Genomic DNA, 19,702 nt, shown 5'->3' on the forward strand with positions numbered 1-19,702 from the left:
GGGGACACTAGAAATGTCCTCATAAACCACATTTATAGCATATTATCATTGTAATTACCAGTTTGTAACCTAAAAAAAATGTCCTCGTAAACCACTTAAACCTGCCCACACACACACACACACACACACACACACACACATGTTGTGTGCAGCTATTTTTACTGATTTGGCCTTGTCCAAGACCCAGACTTTAATTACTAAACTATGAAAACCCATTATAAAGATACAAATTATTACATGTTTAAAACTATTATAATCTAAAAAAAAAATATTAAATACACTTAAATATTTCAATATTTATTGTATGGAAATGATCTCTATACATTTTTCAGAAATTACAACTTACAACTCATTTTCACAATACCAAACAATTTTGCCCCTAATAAAGCTTTTAAATTTGTTTAGTTGGTACAGGTTTCATTGAAGAGCATGCTTAAGATTAAATATAAGACAAGTGGTCTTTGAAGAAAAAAAAAAAAAAAAGGTAATAATCACTTGTGAGCAGAAAATTTTTATTGTTTTTCATTTTCAATCAATCTGTTATTTTGCCAAATTATGCAAAAAGTGTGAAAACATTATTTAATTGTATGTATTTAGGATACATAAAATGTTAGCTATGAAATTAGACTTAAAAAAGAGCCATTTCAATACAGAATTTGAGATTTGGTAGAAATTACACTGTAAAAAATGACATTGTTGGACATTGTAGATAATTGTCTTTTTTTTTTTTTTTTTATAAAAAAAGAAAAATAATAAGGGTGTAAAATATTTTAATGAAACCTTAACTGTAAATAAAATAACCTTTTCACGGGTGTCACCTAGAGGTTCGTAAGTGGAGATGTGTGTGTGTGTGTGTGTCTGTGAAACAAGGTCAGAGACACAGAGAGAAAGAAACAGAGAGAGACAAATGTGTTTTGTGGGAAGAGGACATCAGATCTGAAGCTCTTCTGAACTGCAGTGAGCAGAACTCATGCTGAGATTCAGTCCTAGAAATGGAGAAGCTCCAGGCTAAACATTCATACTGCAGCTAAACCACCAACACATTGACTCGCACATGCACAAACTGTAATCTCAAGATGTAAACACAGTTTCTTAAATGTTTGTATGCACAAGCATATGAACCCAAAGAATTCACAACCAAACATCATCTTTTTCTCTTCTCGTACTCAGTGTTGAACTCAGCCTGCTCTCACAGATGTCTGTGTCTCCACTCACCTCAGTCTTCTCCATCTGAACGGATGGGGTCAGTGTCACGCTGAAAAAACACACAGTAGTGCGTGTGGCTCAGTAAATGCTGAGCCAATATCTTACATAGATATGGCAAGGGCACTGATGAGAGAGGGACAGATATATATATATATATATATATATATATATATATATATATATATATAGAGAGAGAGAGAGAGAGAGAGAGAGAGAGAGAGAGAGAGAGAGAGAGAGAGAGAAAGAGAGAGGATAAAGGATAAAAAAATCAATACTATATCTCAACACTAAACACAAACTAAGCCAAAGCAGCCGGGGTTTGCAGCTTGCTACAAAAACCGGACAGCTTCATCAGGCTTTATCAGCAACACACACACACACACACCATAGACAAGAGTATGTATGTGCCTATTGGGAGAGCAGTGTTGGGTGTTGGTTAGCCCAAGAAATGAATAGTCTAATGCTGCACCTCTAATTCCCCTGCCCAAGCCCTCAAAATACCCACTCAAAAAATAGCCTGCATAAAGGCATCGGCCCGGCTATTATTATTACACGCACATCCCGCCCGTCCCTACCAAGTAAAGGGTCCAGACTAATGCTTTTGCTGGTGCAGGCAATTAAAAAACTATTTGTCACCTGCCTAGTGCTGATGTTCGGGCCCTTGTCACAGGATTACAGCCCAGAGAGCAGACCAGGCTGGAGTTGAAATGGACAAATAAGAGATGGTAGGGAAGAGAGGAATGATGGAAGGATGGCTGCAGATGACAGAACAGGCCTGGGAGGGTTCCTGATTTATACAGACAGGTTAATACTACAGCAGCCAAGCCTCTGACTGCCACTGCCATCAGGAAATCATGCAATATTTAAAGCCAAACGAATTAAAGACACTCAGCTTCGGGGGGAATGTATATTTCTGCACCCCTCCAACCCTTATTGTAGTATACACACAAACATGCACAAACACAGACACATACAGTGGTGGCAAAAGCATCTGGATACTTTAGCCACACCTAAATATATAAAAATAACAAAATATAATATATTAAAACATAGTGACGTTTATTTTAAAGAAAAATAGTAATAGCAGTACTATACAAGCAGATTCAAGAAAACATTTTAAAAATTAAACAATTGTAAAGCAATAGATATATTGTTCAAAAATTGAGGCGCAAGTATTCAGAAATGTTTTTGGTTGTCAAACTTTGTGAAAGTACACTTGTAGTCTAGGATACATGTATAAACACTGGTTTGAATTCTTACATTCACTAAAATCACTTTGGGACCAGTTGGTTAATAGTAATTGCTAAAATGGCACAGAAAAGTTAAATTAGTTCTGTGAAAAGCTCTAACATCATTTGTCTGCAGATGGTTTGATATTTTGTTATCTAATGCAATGAAATACATTGTTAGTTTGGCTTAATAGTCCAAAATAAGTGTCCAAATACTTTTTGAGGCCACTGTACTGTACAATAAACAGTGTAGCTTAAAACTTATAGAAATCTTTAAGTCTGTTCCCCCACTTTTTGGAAAATACTGATTACATCTTATAAGGGCTTCCGCATGACACACGTTTAAGCTTCAACACACTGCTCTGACCCCCACATGACAAGCAGTGAAGATAGTGTCATGAAAATTGTGATTTTACGAGTTTGCTTGGCATCAAAGTGGGAGGTGTGCACAGTAAACATTGAAAATATATATTTGGGATGGATTAGAACAGAAAAAAGTCCTGTCAATATGACACATTCATTGCAATCTAGTTGACTCGTTGAATGTCTCGGGATGCTTGTGTTGAATTTAAATATTTAAAAAAGTCTTGGGATTCTTCGAAACTGTAAGGTAAATGAGAATGAATAAAAATAAATTATGAGACATTCAATATCTCTAAATACATTTTGAAAAATATTGAGCATTATTGAGGCAAAAGCAGGTGTGAAAAATCACAAACTTTGGAGCAAAGTTGGACCTGTCATTACAGAGACAGACTTTGCATACATCGTGCACATTGTCATTAATAATTGGCTGATGTGAAAGGTCAGTGACAACAGGGTCACATTACAACATTTGATAGAAGGGCAAAGCAGAACCATGGGCAATGCTAATGCTTAACTCTATAGAGCTCAATTAATTTGGCAATGCTTATGCAAGTCATGTGGAAAACCCTTACAGTTTCATTTGGATTGGCTATGGTGCAAAGAAAAAAATTAGCTGGCAGCGAAAATGACAATTGTGAAACAAAGCTGAAGCCAAATGGTTATCTCGGTAAAATGCAATCCTCTAAGTAGGATGTGCACACATTTGAGACACACCCATGCAGAGATGCTAAGCCATTGCCGCCTGCAGGATCAATACCCCTGACTAGGCACAGAAAGACAGATTCCGAGGCACACAAAAGAGTGACAGGGACCTTTTTTTTTCTTTTCTTTTCTTTTTTTTAAAGGAACAGCTCCCCAGTCAACAGTTCTGAACAAAAACCTGGCTCGTCTTCGATTGTTCCATTCATGCTATCGATTTGGCTGCAATTCAATTAGCATTGCAAAGTGTCAGTGTTTTTCAGACACCTCGTTTTGAGAGCCAGCAGGTGCTAGCTTAATTACGGCAAGCCTGCAGATGTGTCATAGCTATCTTGATTCAATTCTGGATGTTTTGGCAGTTGATGTGTCTCATAACCCAAACAGGCCCGACTGACTAAGCACATATCCTCATCCCCTTCATCATCATTAGCAAAATTAAAAAGATGAAGACACAGAGAACGAAGATCTGTGATATATAGGAAAGGAAGTAATGTCTAATCAGTTTTGGAGAGGAACACCAAAGGCCCCAAAACCTTCTGTTTTATCTTCCTGTCATTTGTGAGGGTGCAAAGTGCAGAGACAATCCCCTCAGGCTTTCTAAAATGCAATAGTGATGGACCAGCAAAAAATACCATCAAAGCTATTTGGTGGTAGGGCAGGGTGCCAAACTCAGGTTCTGAGTACGGTTATGGTGGCAGTAAACAGCCCTGTGGAGGTAATTTATGTGTCCCCATGTGGCAGGCCCACCTCTGACACACCCTGCATTGGTAATTTACAAGACAGCTCGTTAATGGTTTGTGATTTACAATGCTCATTTGAATCTCTGATCTCTGCCTGATAAAATCATCGTCTTACAGAAGCAATATACTCACACATGTGGACACACAGAAAGCGCCACTCAAACACATCCCATTTGGCTCACCCATGTTTTCAGCACAACAGTTTGAGGCAAACTGACAAAAAACATTTAAATACAATTTGACACATAATGAAAGAGAACAAAGTCATATTTAGGCCTTAAAATGTGCCCTGAGACCTCATGGGCATTTTTGGAACTTTTATTTTGAGGAAAGTATAAAGAAGACAGGAAATGAGGGGGTCTCTGTACCACTTATGGACTTTTCTACACATCAACAAAGTCAAGCAAGCAGAAATAACACTACAGTAGTGACAAGAAGGAAGGAAGGAAGGAAGGAAGGGAGAAAGAGATAAATCAATAAATCAATAAATAAAAAGAAGGAAAGAAAGAAACAAACAAACAAAAAGAAAGAAACAAGAAGGAAAGAAATGGAACAAAGGAAGGAAGAAAGAAACAGAAAGAAGGAAAGGAATTAATGAATTAATGAATGAATGAAGGGATGAAGGAAAGAATAAAGTAAGAAAAGAAAAAATGAAATTAAGAAAAAGAAAGAAAGAAGGAAGAAATGAAGGAAGGAAGAAAAAGAAGGAAGGAAGGATGGATGACGGAAAGAAAGAAAAAGGAATGAAGGAGAAAGAAAGAAAGAAAAATGAAATGAAGAAAGGGAGGAAGTGAAAGAAGAAAGAAGGGAAGGATGGAGGGAGGGAAAGAAAGTTAAATGGAAGGAGGAATAAAAAAAGAAAGGATGGAAAAGAAGAGAGTGATACATTTAGACCAACATATGTCACACAAATTCCAATTAGATGTACACAATATCTCACAACATTAAAATCATGTTTACATTTTGTACATTTCAAATTAGACCTACACATCACCCCAAAGAGTTAAATTAGACCTACGCAACACATCACATTACACTAGCAGACCTGCAGAATATTTCACTAAAATGGGAGTTGGCACCTCTCTCAGTTTTCTTATTCATAGCTGTTTTTTCTGTAGACACACCATAATATCAGACCCTAAAATAATCTTCTGCAGTCAAATAAGTCCAACACACTTCCCCCTATAGTGACATAACAGAACCATCACTGATATCTCCGCTGTTCTCTCAGGACTAGCCAAATTCCTGAACTGATGAAACAGATCTCCAGGATGAAATTGCCAATTACAGAAATTGGATTCAGAGCACTGCTTTGTATGTTGATGAGTCTGGGCTTGTACGACGCGTCTTGAGATCGATATGACAATGATAAGACTCGAATTTGGGGCAGTAAAAAGAGAGAAAAAAAACATCACCTTCCTTTCTCTTTCTCTCTCTCTTCTTCATTCTGTCTGTCTTCTATATTTGCATTTTCTCTCTATGATGCTCGGTGATGAGGAAATCAGAATGACAGGCTCTACCAGAGCTAATTGGCCCTATGATGTGTAATCAGTGCCGGACAAATGTGACAGTTCTGGTCATTAGTTGCACTGGCATGTTGGAGCAATGCAAGCTATGTCAACACGTCACAGCGCAGTTCAGCACACTCCGGACACACACCCGGCAACTGCCTGGCTACAAACACATATACTTGTGAATGCGGCTGTCTACCATCTGGCCCTACTGTGTCCTATTGGTCTGCCTTTGCTCACTGCTTGCCGTCATCTGACAAACACACATAAGTTTTGTTCCAAAATCTAGTGAGCTGCCTAACTGCCTACTTAGCAGCCTTGTAAGGTAGCATCCTAAACATCATGGAACCATTTAAGTGACTAATTAAGTCCACGTCCACACTACTTCATTTTTGTTTGAAAAACCATCGACTTTGCTATGTTTACGCCTCTCATACGCTAAAATTCTAAATTACATCCAGTGAAAACGGAGACCTCCGAAAACACTTCCATTACTGCATACTCTGGAAAACAATGATGCTAGAAAACAGATTAGTGTGGACATGGAACTCAACAGGCCAAAAAAGTAGTGCTCAGTGTAGGAGACTTGGCATATAATCGAATTTTTGTTTGACATTAAAAGGGTTTATAAACTATGACAGAACTTTCATTTTTGGGTGAACTATCCATTTAAAATGCTGCCTCCCCAGGCAGCTCATTAGGTTTTGGAACAAAGCACTGGTCACACCTCAACCAATATGTACACACACAAAAAAACGAGTTAACCAGCCAATGGAGCGTAGAGCCCAACCTCCCCAGACAGTGTCCTTATAGAACAGCGGCAATCACGCTCAGGTGCCCACATTTCCTGTGGCCTGTGAAGATCCATCAGTGCCGTGTGATGCAGGCTGCTGAGTCTATAGGTAAGAGTTGGATTAACACAATAAGGCAGGTCAATCTCCATCTCTAATATCCCAGACATACAGAGGGAAGGGCTGGACACACATAGTTGCCAGCGGCTGGCGCTCAATAACCATCTGAATGTCAGTTTGGCTCACCGGTGGACTGCTGCCTTTTCACAGAGCTGTGAATTATTAAGAAGCCATCTCACATTCAGTTTGCTCTGTGTCCATGTGAATGGCTTCAGTTTGGTTGAGAGGGAGAGCCATGGAGGGTTTGTGGGGAAGTGTTATGCAGAACAGCCTAAGACGAAGTTTGCAAAAGGGTCAGTGAGAGGGAGCCACGGTAACATACTGTACCGCGACCACAATGCTCACAGAAAGAGATAGAAGTAGCTAATTTTTTCTCACAATGTTTTTGTCCACTGGTACCATTGACCCTCAATCTGAGGACTTCTCTCTCAATGGGAGAGCAACATTCAGACTTGACTGAAGAGCAGATGAGTTCAGGAGGAGAGGAGCATGTGATGAATGAACAGAAGAAAATGTGAGAAGTTGAAAGGGGTGGTTGACAGAGGACAGAATCTGTGAGATAGAGAGTATGTGTAAGCAAATGGCAAAATGTAATTTACCGAACTAGGAAATGTTCCTGGATCAACATTGTTTGTTGGTTCTGGAGCAACAATCATAATGCTACAGTAATTTCTAAAGGAATAGTTCAACCAAAAATTACATTTCTGTCATAATTTACTCATTCTCACAACATAAAGATTTTCACTTAAATTTCGTGTTGTTTTTGACAAAACCAATCATATGCCTTCAGAAGACTTGGAATATGACAAATAAGTTGCATGGACTAGTTTTTTTTATATTTTGTGTCCTTTTTGAAGCTTGTGAATCACTATCCACTGTCATTGTTTGGAAAATATATTGTATATTGGGAGATTAATTAAAATTTCTACTTTTATGTTCTGCATAAGACAAAAAATGTATGCAGGTTTGGAATGACATATGGATGAGTAAATTATGACAGAATTTTTATTTTTATATTCACTATTCCTTTAACCTGAATCTCACCAACCCTAAAAATCAAAGACAAATGTCTGATAGAAAAAAAAATATATATTATTTAAGACTCTAGCCATAGCCTGGGGCAAGATGTGAAAAATAAATTATCCTATTTTGTGTATAAGTGTGGAGCATGAAGATGCAGGAAAAACTGGCTGAAGGAACATATAGAATTGCTGGTATTTTAAATGAGGCTTTTGCACCATGTATGACCTGAATCAGTGAGGAAGTTGGATGAGTCAGGAGGGCAAGTGTACAGTGTCTGAATATTAATGCCCAACCCTGGACTAAGATACATGTGTATTTGTGCATGTAAAAGCAAGGACAGACTTACAATCTATATACTCTATACACATGCACACATATAAACATATCATAAACAGCAGGACTGCCCCATCATGATCTCTAACCTTTTCCTTAACAGTCAATTAACAATACACAAAAGTGTGTAATTTCTGTGGCATTAGCTGCACCAATGGAATTGAAAAAATTATGTTTCCAAACGGGTTTCCCAAACAATTCCACTGTCTTTCATTGTTTGAACAGGTAGGCCTGTCCCAAACTCACACCATTGTTTAAGACAATGTTGACATACTATATGCTGATGGGCCATATACTATTTTCAATATCGTTAAACCAAGACGTAAATTTCTCTATCTAACTCGTCCTAGAGCTTTCATGCTACATCCACCAAACCTGGCACAGACCTTCAGACTGTTCTGAATATCCACAATAATACGCTTCTGTTTAAAAACACATAGATTTTGCTATGTTTACATCTCTAATCCACACTGCAATGCCGCTTTCCTCCACTGAAAACAGAGACTATTGTGACGGAATGACCGCCCCTCCCTCTTGTCACCATCAGACCGCCTCTTAGGGTCATTCTTCAGCCAGGCTCACTATGGGAGTGGATGCAACTTTATGAGCCTTGTTGGGCCAGCAATTGATGAAGCACAACTGATCACTGGTGCCATTAAAATGCACAGGGCACCTCTCCTCGGGAAGCCAGATTTTATCTCTTTGTGTTCACACACTGGCATCTTTCACAGGTCCAGGAGCAGAGTGGGGAGGGTCCCGGAATTGGAGCACATGTCGCAGGCGACGGGTATGGATGCCGGGCTGTCTTCCCATCACACCCGCCGCAGTCCTTGGGAAGACAGGCCGCCAAAGAGGCTGCCACCCCTCGTGCCACAGACCACGGAGGGGAACATGTGCGGCTATTGGACCCCACCCATGTCCTGGACCATTACTGTGGACACTACCCCTTCCTTCAAAAAGCCCCCTTCACTGCGAGGACACCGGATTCCCCTTAATCTATCTATCTATCTATCTATCTATCTATCTATCTATCTATATGTCTGTCTGTCTGTTTCTCTGTCTCTCTGTCTGTCAGTCTGTCCATCTGTCACACAAGACTTTGTCAAGCCAGTATCTTTACCTATCAAGACTACTAGACAGGTAACTATATAGTAGTCAAATTAAGCTGGGATAGGAGAAAGTATTTGAACATCGAAAAAACAAAACATCAGTAAAAAAATAAATAAAAATCATAACCAACATCGTAGTATCGTACCTACACTGTACAATTCACATGTACAGGGCCTGTACCAATCAAGACTGACCATTCCATATTGTCCTGAGACTGTACTCAACCAAAACATTCTCACTCCTATTCAACTCACTGTAGCCACAAGCCACAAGTCTTAAGACTTCTCAATCAGTAGTGAGCTACTGATCCAGGCAGCAGCATAAATTTTCAACTTACCACCTCGGCAACTCATGACAGACATTAATCCCACGACTCTGAAATCAATATGCCATCATTTCTATTTGTGTATTCAGCACCCCAAACAATCCAGCAATAACAAAACCAAGCAAACATGGGCTGTATTAATGTCCCCATCCGTTAAATCAGTCTAATGAAGCTTTGCCTCATAAATGACTCTTTCTGGGAGCATAAGCAAAGTTAAATATACATTACTCGAGTCGGGGAAGTGTGTGGTCATGGGTGCGCCGACTACTGCACAAATTTGGTGTGGCTACACAAACAACCAGCTATGAATAAATAAGTGGAGAGAGGCGCACACCCCGACAGAGAGGAAGATTCTGCCTCTCGCCTCGGGCTAATTTGCACCAGCCCGGCAGCCAAAAGTAAATATATAGAAGATGAGTAGGTGATGGAGTTCAACTTTTCCTCATCAGTTAGGTTGTAAAATAGAAATCTCCTGTTTGTTGCCAGCTTTTGAGTGTAATATCGATCTTTAAAGTGCAATGTGGGTGTTGGAAGGGTTGAAATTCAGGTATGAGGAGATTTCAAACTCGGCATCAGCTTTGATAAAGTTTGTAAAGTGTACTTTTTGGAGTGCCTGAATATCTGATCACAGTTTAACAAGTTTTCAGCACCATGGACAGCTCCTGACACGCCGCAGCTCTATGCCAAATTTAGTGAGTCTGACAGCCAGTGTGTGTATAAGACAGATTGTAACAAGAAACACAGAGCATCCATCTCTCCTTCTATATGAGCAAGCTTGTTTATTTTAATGAGCATGTATGTGAAGAAGGACAGTGAGATATATATTGCATGCAGGCATCAGAATCTCTGGTCCAACTCATCCTGATCCTCAGTGGAGAAGCAATTTCTTGCCATCCATCATAGAGAGAGATAGAGAGGGAGGGAGAAAGAGAGACAGTGGGTGGGGTTTGAGCAAGCTTGCTGCCTGTTTCCTGATTAATCTGAAAATTGTTCTGTTTTATGAGTCATTTAATTCCCCAACATAGTTATCCTCTCCTCTCCTCTGCTCTCCACCAAACAAACACCTAACAAACATTCCAGGTTCTGACCAACACTGCTAAACAAAATCAAATGTTATAGGGCCCTAAACAAAAAGTATAATCTAGCAGGTTTTAGATATCTTCACCATCAGAGATACAAAGCAAAGACAGAACCTTTCCAAATACAGGCTCAGTGATCACAGTCTAGCTATTGAAAAATGTAGACACAGACAAACATGGATTCCAAAGGAAGAAAGAGTCTCTGTCCATGTGACACTGGTGAGGCTGAGACAGATGCACACTTTCTTCATCACTGCCATCAATTTTAAGGATTCAAAATACAGGAGAGATATACTCTGAAAAACTGTCAAACCTTGTCTTGCTAAAAAAATTTTTTTATATTTTATTGTTTTTTAATTTATTTGGTAACACTTCATGATAAGGCTATATCCATTAATATTAGTTAACTACATGAACAATAAACAATATTTTTACTGCACTCATTAATAATTTCAATATATACTAATATACTACATGTTTAACAAAAAATGTGCATACATTAACATTAGTTAATCCATTATGAACTAACAGGAACAAACAATTATTTAAAATTATTGGTAAATTACCATTAACCAAGATAAAAACACGCTGTAAAACATATTGTTCATAATATTAATATTATGATGTCAATATTATGCCACAAATAATGTCAACAGAGCTTAACTTGTCTTGAACCCGTAATATTTCTTTAATGTAAAGTGTTACCATTTATTTTATATTGTAAATTGCAATTATTATTTTTTATTAAAACGTAATTTTTATAATTATTTCAGATTTACCCCCTCCACCTTTTTTCTGTTACTGTTGTTAAAATTGATTGTGTGTGATTATTGATTATTTGGCGATATTGTTTTTAAAACAATCATGCCACAACTAACTTCAATAGAGAGGTATCGGCAAAGGCTATTGACTGCTTTCTAAAGATACGCCAGCTTGGATGACAAATAAACTGTGGCCTCCCATCTAGCCATATTAATATAATAATGATATCTGGTTCTCTGTCCCTGGCCGCCACACCTCAGGCCTGTAATGCAGGACTTGATGAAGAATGAGAGCCAAGGAATTACATTCGATTAGCACTAAACAAGAAAATGGGAGATAAACGTTTAAATCAATCAAGTGAGGGACCAGGATAGACACAGAGGGAGGGAGCCTGTAAGTGTGTGTGTGTGTGTGTGTGTATCACACAGAGAGATAATATACCTTTAACACTCTGAATCTCTAAACAGCCATTCAGACAGTCTATTTCGTGTGAGTGAGAACTTTTCAGAGAGACCAGCAGGGTGCATGCTGTGTAGTGGTGATAATACGTCCCCTCAGCAGATCTCTGCCGTTATGCAGAGCGAGAAGAGAAGAGCTGTGCAATACCACCGAGACATGCCTAGAAGAATTAAGCGTTTTCTGAGGGAAAAGTGTTTTAAATGAGTGAGGAGAGGAGGAGTGCAGAGATTCCTCATAGGCTTCTTTTCTCATTACCTCCTCTCCTCCCCTGTCTTATTACTCAGACTTTTCTCAATAAAGAAGATGTGGACTGGATAAAAAGGCAGGCACACTCTCAGTCTATTCTCCCTCAACTTCATCTCGCTCATTCTTTCTGTCTCTTTGGTCTCTGTACACCCCCTTCTTTCACATTGTCTCTATATTTGATTACATTCCCTGAAAATGTAGCTTTGTGTCATCGTTTGAGGTCTGGCTGTGCTCGGTTATTTGCTTGGATGGGGTTCTGTGCAGCAGCAGTATGACCTTTGCGAATCAGCTTTCAGGGACACATTGAGGGTGCCGCCAGGCCCTGGAGACTGATGCCATATGTGTATGACAAAGTGAACCTGAAACAACCTGAAGCAGTGAAACAGAACACAAGTCAGCTCAGAGGATACTGAGAAGACAGGAAAGACCTGTGTAACAAGGTTCACAATGGGGAGGAGGCGGGAACCGGCTGAACCGTCAAAATAATGGTTTAATGAAAACTTAAACAAAAAGACACAGAACAAAAACGCACACACTGCAGCTGCGTGTGGCTCTCTCTCTCTCTCTCTCTCTCTCTCTCTCAAACTGCTGCATTCCACTGCACTCATCGTCACAACTTGTAAAAATTTTATACTCTAGTCTTTTGATAGAAATCCTTCTGTTCAAAGTCTGTAATAAGAAAGATGCTACAACGCTGTTTTTTTGTTTCAGAACATTTTGAGCCACAGAAAACTGAATGGGAAGTTTCAAGACAGTACAGTACTGTTTTAACATTAATTAGTGATGCATGTTAAGGCAAACATCACTATTACTACTGCTCACGCTTAGGCTTAGGGATTTTAGTAAACAGCCACCCCTAAGTATTCATCTTTGGCACTTAAAATGTGTGTTTTTTGAGGAGAGAATAAGAGAGTGCATTACTTCTCTAAGCAATAGCAAAAACTGGGAAACATCCTGCAGACTTGTATTTAATAAAATACTTTAATAGAGACTTGGGATGGGCTCTTTTGACTTGGGCCATTAACCAACCACCCAAAATACCCAAGAAACCACCTAAAACCACCCTAGCAACCACCAGAACATCCTAGCAACTGCAAAGCAAATAAAACCACTCAGAACACTTTAACAACCACAAAACAACAACCTGACAGCCAACTACAACACTCAAGTGAATTTTGCATCATATTTTCTTTTCTTTTCTTTTTTTTTTTAAATGTACAAATCTTGTGTTTAATTAATATTGACAACCAATATACCATTCGAGAGCATTTACACTCATGATTTAAAATTAATTTAGTGCTCAAATAGTTTACAGTAATAGTACTTTTCAGAATTATTTTAAAGTAAATTTTGGGAAATCTAATGTTAAAGGTGAAGTGTGTACAGTATTTTTTTCTAAGTTTTGAGGCGGGCCTATCTATTTTTGCAACCAGAAAACTGAGTGTTTGGGAAACCTGTTTGAAAACATTTACTTTTTATGCTATTCTGTTTGGTCACACAGAAATTACATATTTAATCTTTAAGGCAAAAAGATGGATCACCAGAAGTGAGGCTGAGCGAACCACATCCTCAAACTGATGTGTGTCTCCACATATCCTAAAAAGCCTGAATTACTATGGCCTGGACACTTTAAAGCATTCATCTGCATGTGACCCCCTCTCCCACCCTGGATGTCTCCCTGTGCTGGGTTATAGTTTCAAGGTAAGCTTTAATTAGTCAGTGAGCTCAGGCTCCAATGAGCTGAGGGGTTGTGTTTTATCTCCCTGCCTGCCTCTATTATAGCTAAATAAGAACTGAAGGAGAACTGCTCAGCTCCAGATGAAAAAACGCGATGAATCCAGAAAAATAACAAGAGGGAAGTCTTTCTCCAAATAGGTGTCAAATACTCTGACAGCCTTACCTGTAAAAGCCAGTAGCACCTGCGGTGGAAGGTGGGGATAATGGAGGAGTGGACATAACAGCCGTACAGACACTAGGGAAAGAGAGACACAAAGAGACAAACACATGGTTAGTACAGAATACAATGGCCCCATCCCTGGTTCACCCTACTCTATGACCTTGTACCACAGGAGACCTGGTGTATGGATTTTTTTTTAAATCAAAGGACGTAGAAAGGGTACAGAAGGGGTTATAGAGGTCAGCCTCTCTCGTTATAATGTTCATTTAAACTTTTTTATTCCCAGTCTTATCCTTTTTCTCTTTTCCTTTGTCTCTCTGCTCTAATCTTCAGGGCTCCGTGATGGTATGATGCATAAACAGTTCCCACCAACTGCAGCACAGCAGCCTACTACCATGTTGTTATTAATATACTTATTGTAAACAGATAATATGCCACTCTAGAGCTCATTTACACACACTGCAGCCTCAGCTGCCATATATAAGCGCAAATATCCTTTTCTGAATAAAGGCAGTAAGGGTGGGTGGAATGACTACATTCCTATATCATGGGATGACTAATTCTATATCACGGTAACAGTATTTTTCACAATATAGACACTGAATTTTTTTTTTTTTATTTAACCAAGTGGTAAAGCTTATTTTTGGACATTCCAGAGAATTAAATATTTTACGGAAGGTATCTCATCTCATTTGATTATTTTTCTTTTTTTATTTGGAACTTGATGGGTGCAAACCAAAAGATAAGATTATTTATAACAAATTAATGTTAAGGTTAACATTATTGCAAAAACAGCTTCATATAATGTAGCATTTGAGTAAAAAAAAAAAAAAAAAAAAAAAAAAAATATATATATATATATATATATATATATATATATATATATATATATATATATATATATATTTTATTCTGATTGGATGAGCCACATTCAAAGCTGTTGTAATATATCCAATATGCACAAACCTGTGACTACAAATCAGTTGAATTCTATATTAATGCTGTAAGAGGCAATGAGGCTCGTGAACAGTTAACAATTAATCTCTGCATTGCGTTATGCCTAATAGCAAGCCAAGTTTATCTTAATAACAACTTTGTCATCTTGACTTGTCTGGGACCTGTTCTGTATTTTTGCATTACTCCATGTTTCTTCGTCACACTTATGTTTTATTTCCAGAAAGCAGTCCTGCCCACTGAAAACCGTGTGAATATTATATCTACTGCAATATAAATGGTATAGAAAAATCTATACCATGTCTCTATAACTGATACAATTACACGGGATATACCGTCATACCGCCCAGCCCTAAAAGGCAAAGAGGCATTTCTAACATTAGAAGCTCACACAGAATAGTGACAGACACTTGCTCTTGTGATCAAGGAGTGCAAAGGACACATCGATATCTGGCCAAGTGTAAGGTGAAGTCTGGTCTGAAATGAGTTATGTGATTTTGGCCAAAAGCCACTTGGGAAAGACATCTGTGATGCTGTGCTGTTGCTGGGTTCCAGCTTTCTACCCAGCTCATTGTTTGTGAGCACTCAAGCCAAGGAGTTTGGCTCTTTCTGGAATAAATCAAATATCCATTTCTACGGTTACGGCTCCTCTACATTACACACAGGGAATATTTATTTACCTGTGGAGAATTGGAAAACAAATCTTGGTGCAAAATATCCACACTCAATCGCACACATGTACACAGATACACGTACAACAGCACAATATGATATAATGAATTTTTCTGAAGTTCTAAGGGAGGTTAAGGACACACTTAGGGCTATATTGTGTGTGTATTGTATATTGGATGTGTCCATTGTTGGTTGTATGGGACTAAAGCAAAGTTAAATTCACAAGGTGTGCAGATGAAAACTGCAGTTCAATTAAATTTATTGTAAAAACAGCTTTACAAATATTAGAGACTTGGCAAGGAAAGACTTGCCAAGATGGAATGGTTACTGTAGGTGAAGGAAGCCCGGTGCATTCGTTGATGTGATGCGCCGCAATGGTTTGAGGCTGTCTACACTGGACATTTCGAAACAAATGTTCTAAACCATTTAATTTGTGTAGTAGAGCCAGCGCGTGCAGAGCAAAATGGAACGGGACACCTGTTTATAGTCGGCACAACAGACACGCCGAAATGGACGCTTCCAGTGTAGACAGCATCACTGATTATAATGGGGTTCTATTACTTTTGACGTGATGCGATGCGACACAATGCTCACTTCCGGTGTAGACAGGGTGTTAGCCACTTATGACGTTCCATAACAGCTAGGATGCTTCCTTAGAGGGTAGCTGCCTATGTAGGGAGTAAACAGTGAGGTTTTGCAACAGAATTACTTTCTCTCCATTTCTTTCCATCTACAGCACCCTAAAACAAACAAAAGAGTGTTTCCCTATCTGTCACTCACTCGACGTTATGTCGATGTAGTGACACTAGGGGTCACTCTTATGAGCCCAAGACACCTCTGGTCTTTGATAAAAGGCCAATGAAAATTGGCGAGTGGTATTTGCATACCACTCCCCCGGATATACGGGTATAAATGGAGCTGGTATGCAACCACTCATTCAGATTTTCTCTTCGGAGACGTATGGTCATGCTCACTGATCTGAATTCCCACGACTGTTCATTCACCTCTGTTGGATCAGACGGTGCATTTCAGTGGCTTCTCCCCCCTCTGCACTGATGCACTGCTCACGCAGAGACAGCGTTCGTGGATGGGTCATGTACTTATTGCGAGAACATGTCCATGGCAATGATGCAGTCGTGGTTTACCTTTCGTAAGAAAGCAAGCCACCCCAGAGGCTCCCCGCCTCGGTCCTTCTACCCACGGCTATGAGGCCAGCGCGGCTAGCACTGGGGGCGATTTGGGGACCCTAATGGGACCACCTCTGCTGGGTATCCCCCCACGGACCTCTCATTCCCCAGCATGCTCGTCTGCCCCAATCGGGCTTCCGGATGAGTCCGCCGGCTCGTCTCATGGCGAGTTTGACCTCTTATTCGGAGCCAGCGAAGGTGATGAGCTCTCAGCCTCAGCTGGGCTCCTCCCTTCAGGTGCGGTCGCCCAGTCACAGGCTGACGCGGAGATGACGACATGCTTTCCCGGGCAGCCTCGAGCGTCGGGCTAGAGTGGAACCCTCCGCTCTCCCCTGAACCCTCGCGGCTCGATGACTGGTTCCTGGGCTCACGGCGCCACTAAAAGCCACGCCCCGCTCTTCCCGAAAGTGCACGAAGAGCTGACAAGGTCGTGGGAGGCACTTTTTACTGCCCGGTCCCGATCTTCCAGCTTCACCGCCCTCACTACCCTTGATGGTGGGGCGGCCAAGGGCTATTCGGCAATCCCCCCGGTGGATAAAGGCGCTCGCACCCAAAGCTCCCGTCCAAGGCCTGTAGGTTTACGTCGTCTCTGACGGCCAAGGCCTACGGTGCCGCTGGACAAGCCGCCTCCACCCTGCAAGTCCACCAAGCCAAGGCGCTAAAGGAAATGCATGAGGGTAGTTCTGCCCCAGGATTGATGCAGGGGCTGCACTCGGCGACCAACCACGCTCTCCGGGCAATGAAGGTCACGGCGCGGTTTCTCGGGTGGGTGATGTCCACCTTGGTGGTCCAGGAGCGCCACCTTTGGCTCAACCTGGTCGAGATGGAAGAGGCCGACAAGGCACAGTTCCTTGCTGCCCCCATTTCCCAAGTTAGCCAGTTCGGTGACACTGAGGACTTTGCCCAGCAGTTCTCAGCGGTGAAGCAGTAGACGGAGGTTATCCGGCACATCCTGCCCCAGCACGGCTCAAGATCCCGCAACCCATCTGCTCATCGCCAAGGGTGTCCCCCTGCGGTGACTGCACCGGCCCTGCCACAGCCCGCCCCTGCGGCCCGGTCCCGGCGTGGAGCCCACCACAGGAAGCAGACACCACCCGTCTCGCGGCCGCCAAGAACTCGCGAAAGTCTTCGAAGCGCCCCTGAGACAGGCGACCCAGGGATGACAAAACCCACTGCTCCGGAGCTGGTAAGCAGACCACTCCATCCCCTGGTCGAGGGCTGGAAGGAAAATCTTTTCTTACCTTTGCATTTAATTGCGTTGCATGCCCAAGCAAGATTGGTTTCCTTGTCCCTGGGTCACATACCTGGCGGTGGGTTACGGCCAATCTTGGACCTGCGAGTACTGAACCGGGCTTTACACAGACTCCCATCCTAGATGCTGAGTAAAGATGCACTCTAGTGAGCATCCGGCATCAAGATTGGTTCACAGCAGTAGACCTGAAGAACGCGTACTTCCACGTCTTGATTCTACCTCGACACAGACCCTTCCTGCGGTTTGTATTCGAGGGTCGGGCATATCAGTACAAGGTCCTCCCTTTCGGTCTGTCCTGGTTCCCTCACGTTTTCACGAAGGTCGCAGAGGCAGCCCTTGCCCCACTAAGGGAAGTGGGCATGCGCATCCTCAACTATCCCAACAATTGGCTAATCCTAGTTCACACTCGGGATGTGTTGTGTGCACACAGGGACCTGGTGCTCTCGCACCTCATCCGACTAGGGCTTCGGGTCAACTGGGAAAAGAGCAAGCTCCTCCTGGTTCAGAACATCTCTTTTCTCAGTTTGGAGTTGGACTCAGTCTTGTTGATGGCGTGCCTCACGAACGAGCATGCACATTTGGTGCTAACCTGTTTGAAGGCGTTCAAACAGAAAACAGCGGTTCCACTGACACTTTTTCAGAGGCTCCTGGGGCATATGGCATGCTCAGCGGTGGGCACTCTGCTCGGATTGATGCATATGGGACCGCTTCAGCACTAGCTTCAGACTCGAGTCCCGAGATGGGCATGGCACTGCGGGACACATCGTGTGGCCATCACACCGATCTGTCACCGTCTCTTCAGCCCTTGGACCGACCTCACATTTCTACGAGGAAGGACCTTCTTTCTCAGGGACGGGGCACCATCTGGCACCCATGACCAGACCTCTGGAATCTCCATGTCTGGCCCCTAAAGGGATGTGGAAGACCTAAGCGGTCTACCATCTGCGGTGGTAGACATGATCACTCAGGCTAGGGCCCCCTCTACGAGGCGCCTGTATGCCTTTAAGTGGCGTCTGTTTGCTAAGTGGTGTTCTTCCCGACGGGAACACCCCCAGAGATGCGCAGTCGGATTGGTGCTTTCCTTCCTGCAGGAGAGGTGGGAAGGGCAGCTGTCCCCTTCCACCTTGAAGGTGTATGTAACTGCTATAGCGGCACACCACGACAGGAGGCTGAATCCCTCCAGACCATGCCTCGTTCCCTCATGGGACCTCTCTGTAGTTCTTCAGGGTCTACAGAGAGCCCCCTTTGAGCCTTTGCAGTCAGCTGAGCTTAAGGCACTCTCCTTGAAGACTACACTCCTGACTGCGCTCACTTCCATCAAGAGGGTAGGAGACCTGCAAGCGTTCTCTGTCAGCGAAACGTGCCTGGAATTCGATCTGGGCTACTCTCATGTGATCCTGAGACCCCGACCGGGCTATGTGCCCAAGGTTCCCATGACCCCTTTTAGGGACCAGGTGGTGAACCTGCAAGCGCTGCCCCAGGAGGAGGCAGACCCAGCCCTGACGTTGCTGTGTGTGGTGCGCGCTTTACGCATCTATTTGGATCACACGCAGAGCTTTAGAGTCTCTGAGCAGCTCTTTGTCTGCTTTGGTGGACAGCGGAAAGGAAGCGCTGTCTCTAAGCAGAGGATCGCCCACTGGCTCACTGATGCCATAATTATGGCATATCATGCCTAGGACGTGCTGCCCCCGGTAGGGCTACGAGCCCATTCTACCAGGGTTGTAGTGGCCTCCTGGGCCTT

The 19,702-nt window shown here is 41.9% G+C and overlaps 1 protein-coding gene across 5 annotated transcripts in view; it reads right to left on the reverse strand.

Moving 5' to 3' along the window:
• The window catches only part of LOC127419505 (calmodulin-binding transcription activator 1-like), a 647,690-nt gene that overhangs the window by 104,711 nt on the left and 523,277 nt on the right, over window positions 1-19,702 (reverse strand). For all 5 annotated transcript variants that reach the window (XM_051660945.1, XM_051660946.1, XM_051660944.1 and 2 more), the window contains one exon: window positions 13,900-13,971. In XM_051660945.1, the coding sequence (XP_051516905.1) occupies window positions 13,900-13,971 (72 nt within the window). The remainder of the gene's footprint in view (window positions 1-13,899; window positions 13,972-19,702) is intronic.

Source organism: Myxocyprinus asiaticus, chromosome 28 (assembly GCF_019703515.2).
Source record: "Myxocyprinus asiaticus isolate MX2 ecotype Aquarium Trade chromosome 28, UBuf_Myxa_2, whole genome shotgun sequence".
NCBI classification, from domain to species: Eukaryota; Metazoa; Chordata; class Actinopteri; order Cypriniformes; family Catostomidae; genus Myxocyprinus; species Myxocyprinus asiaticus.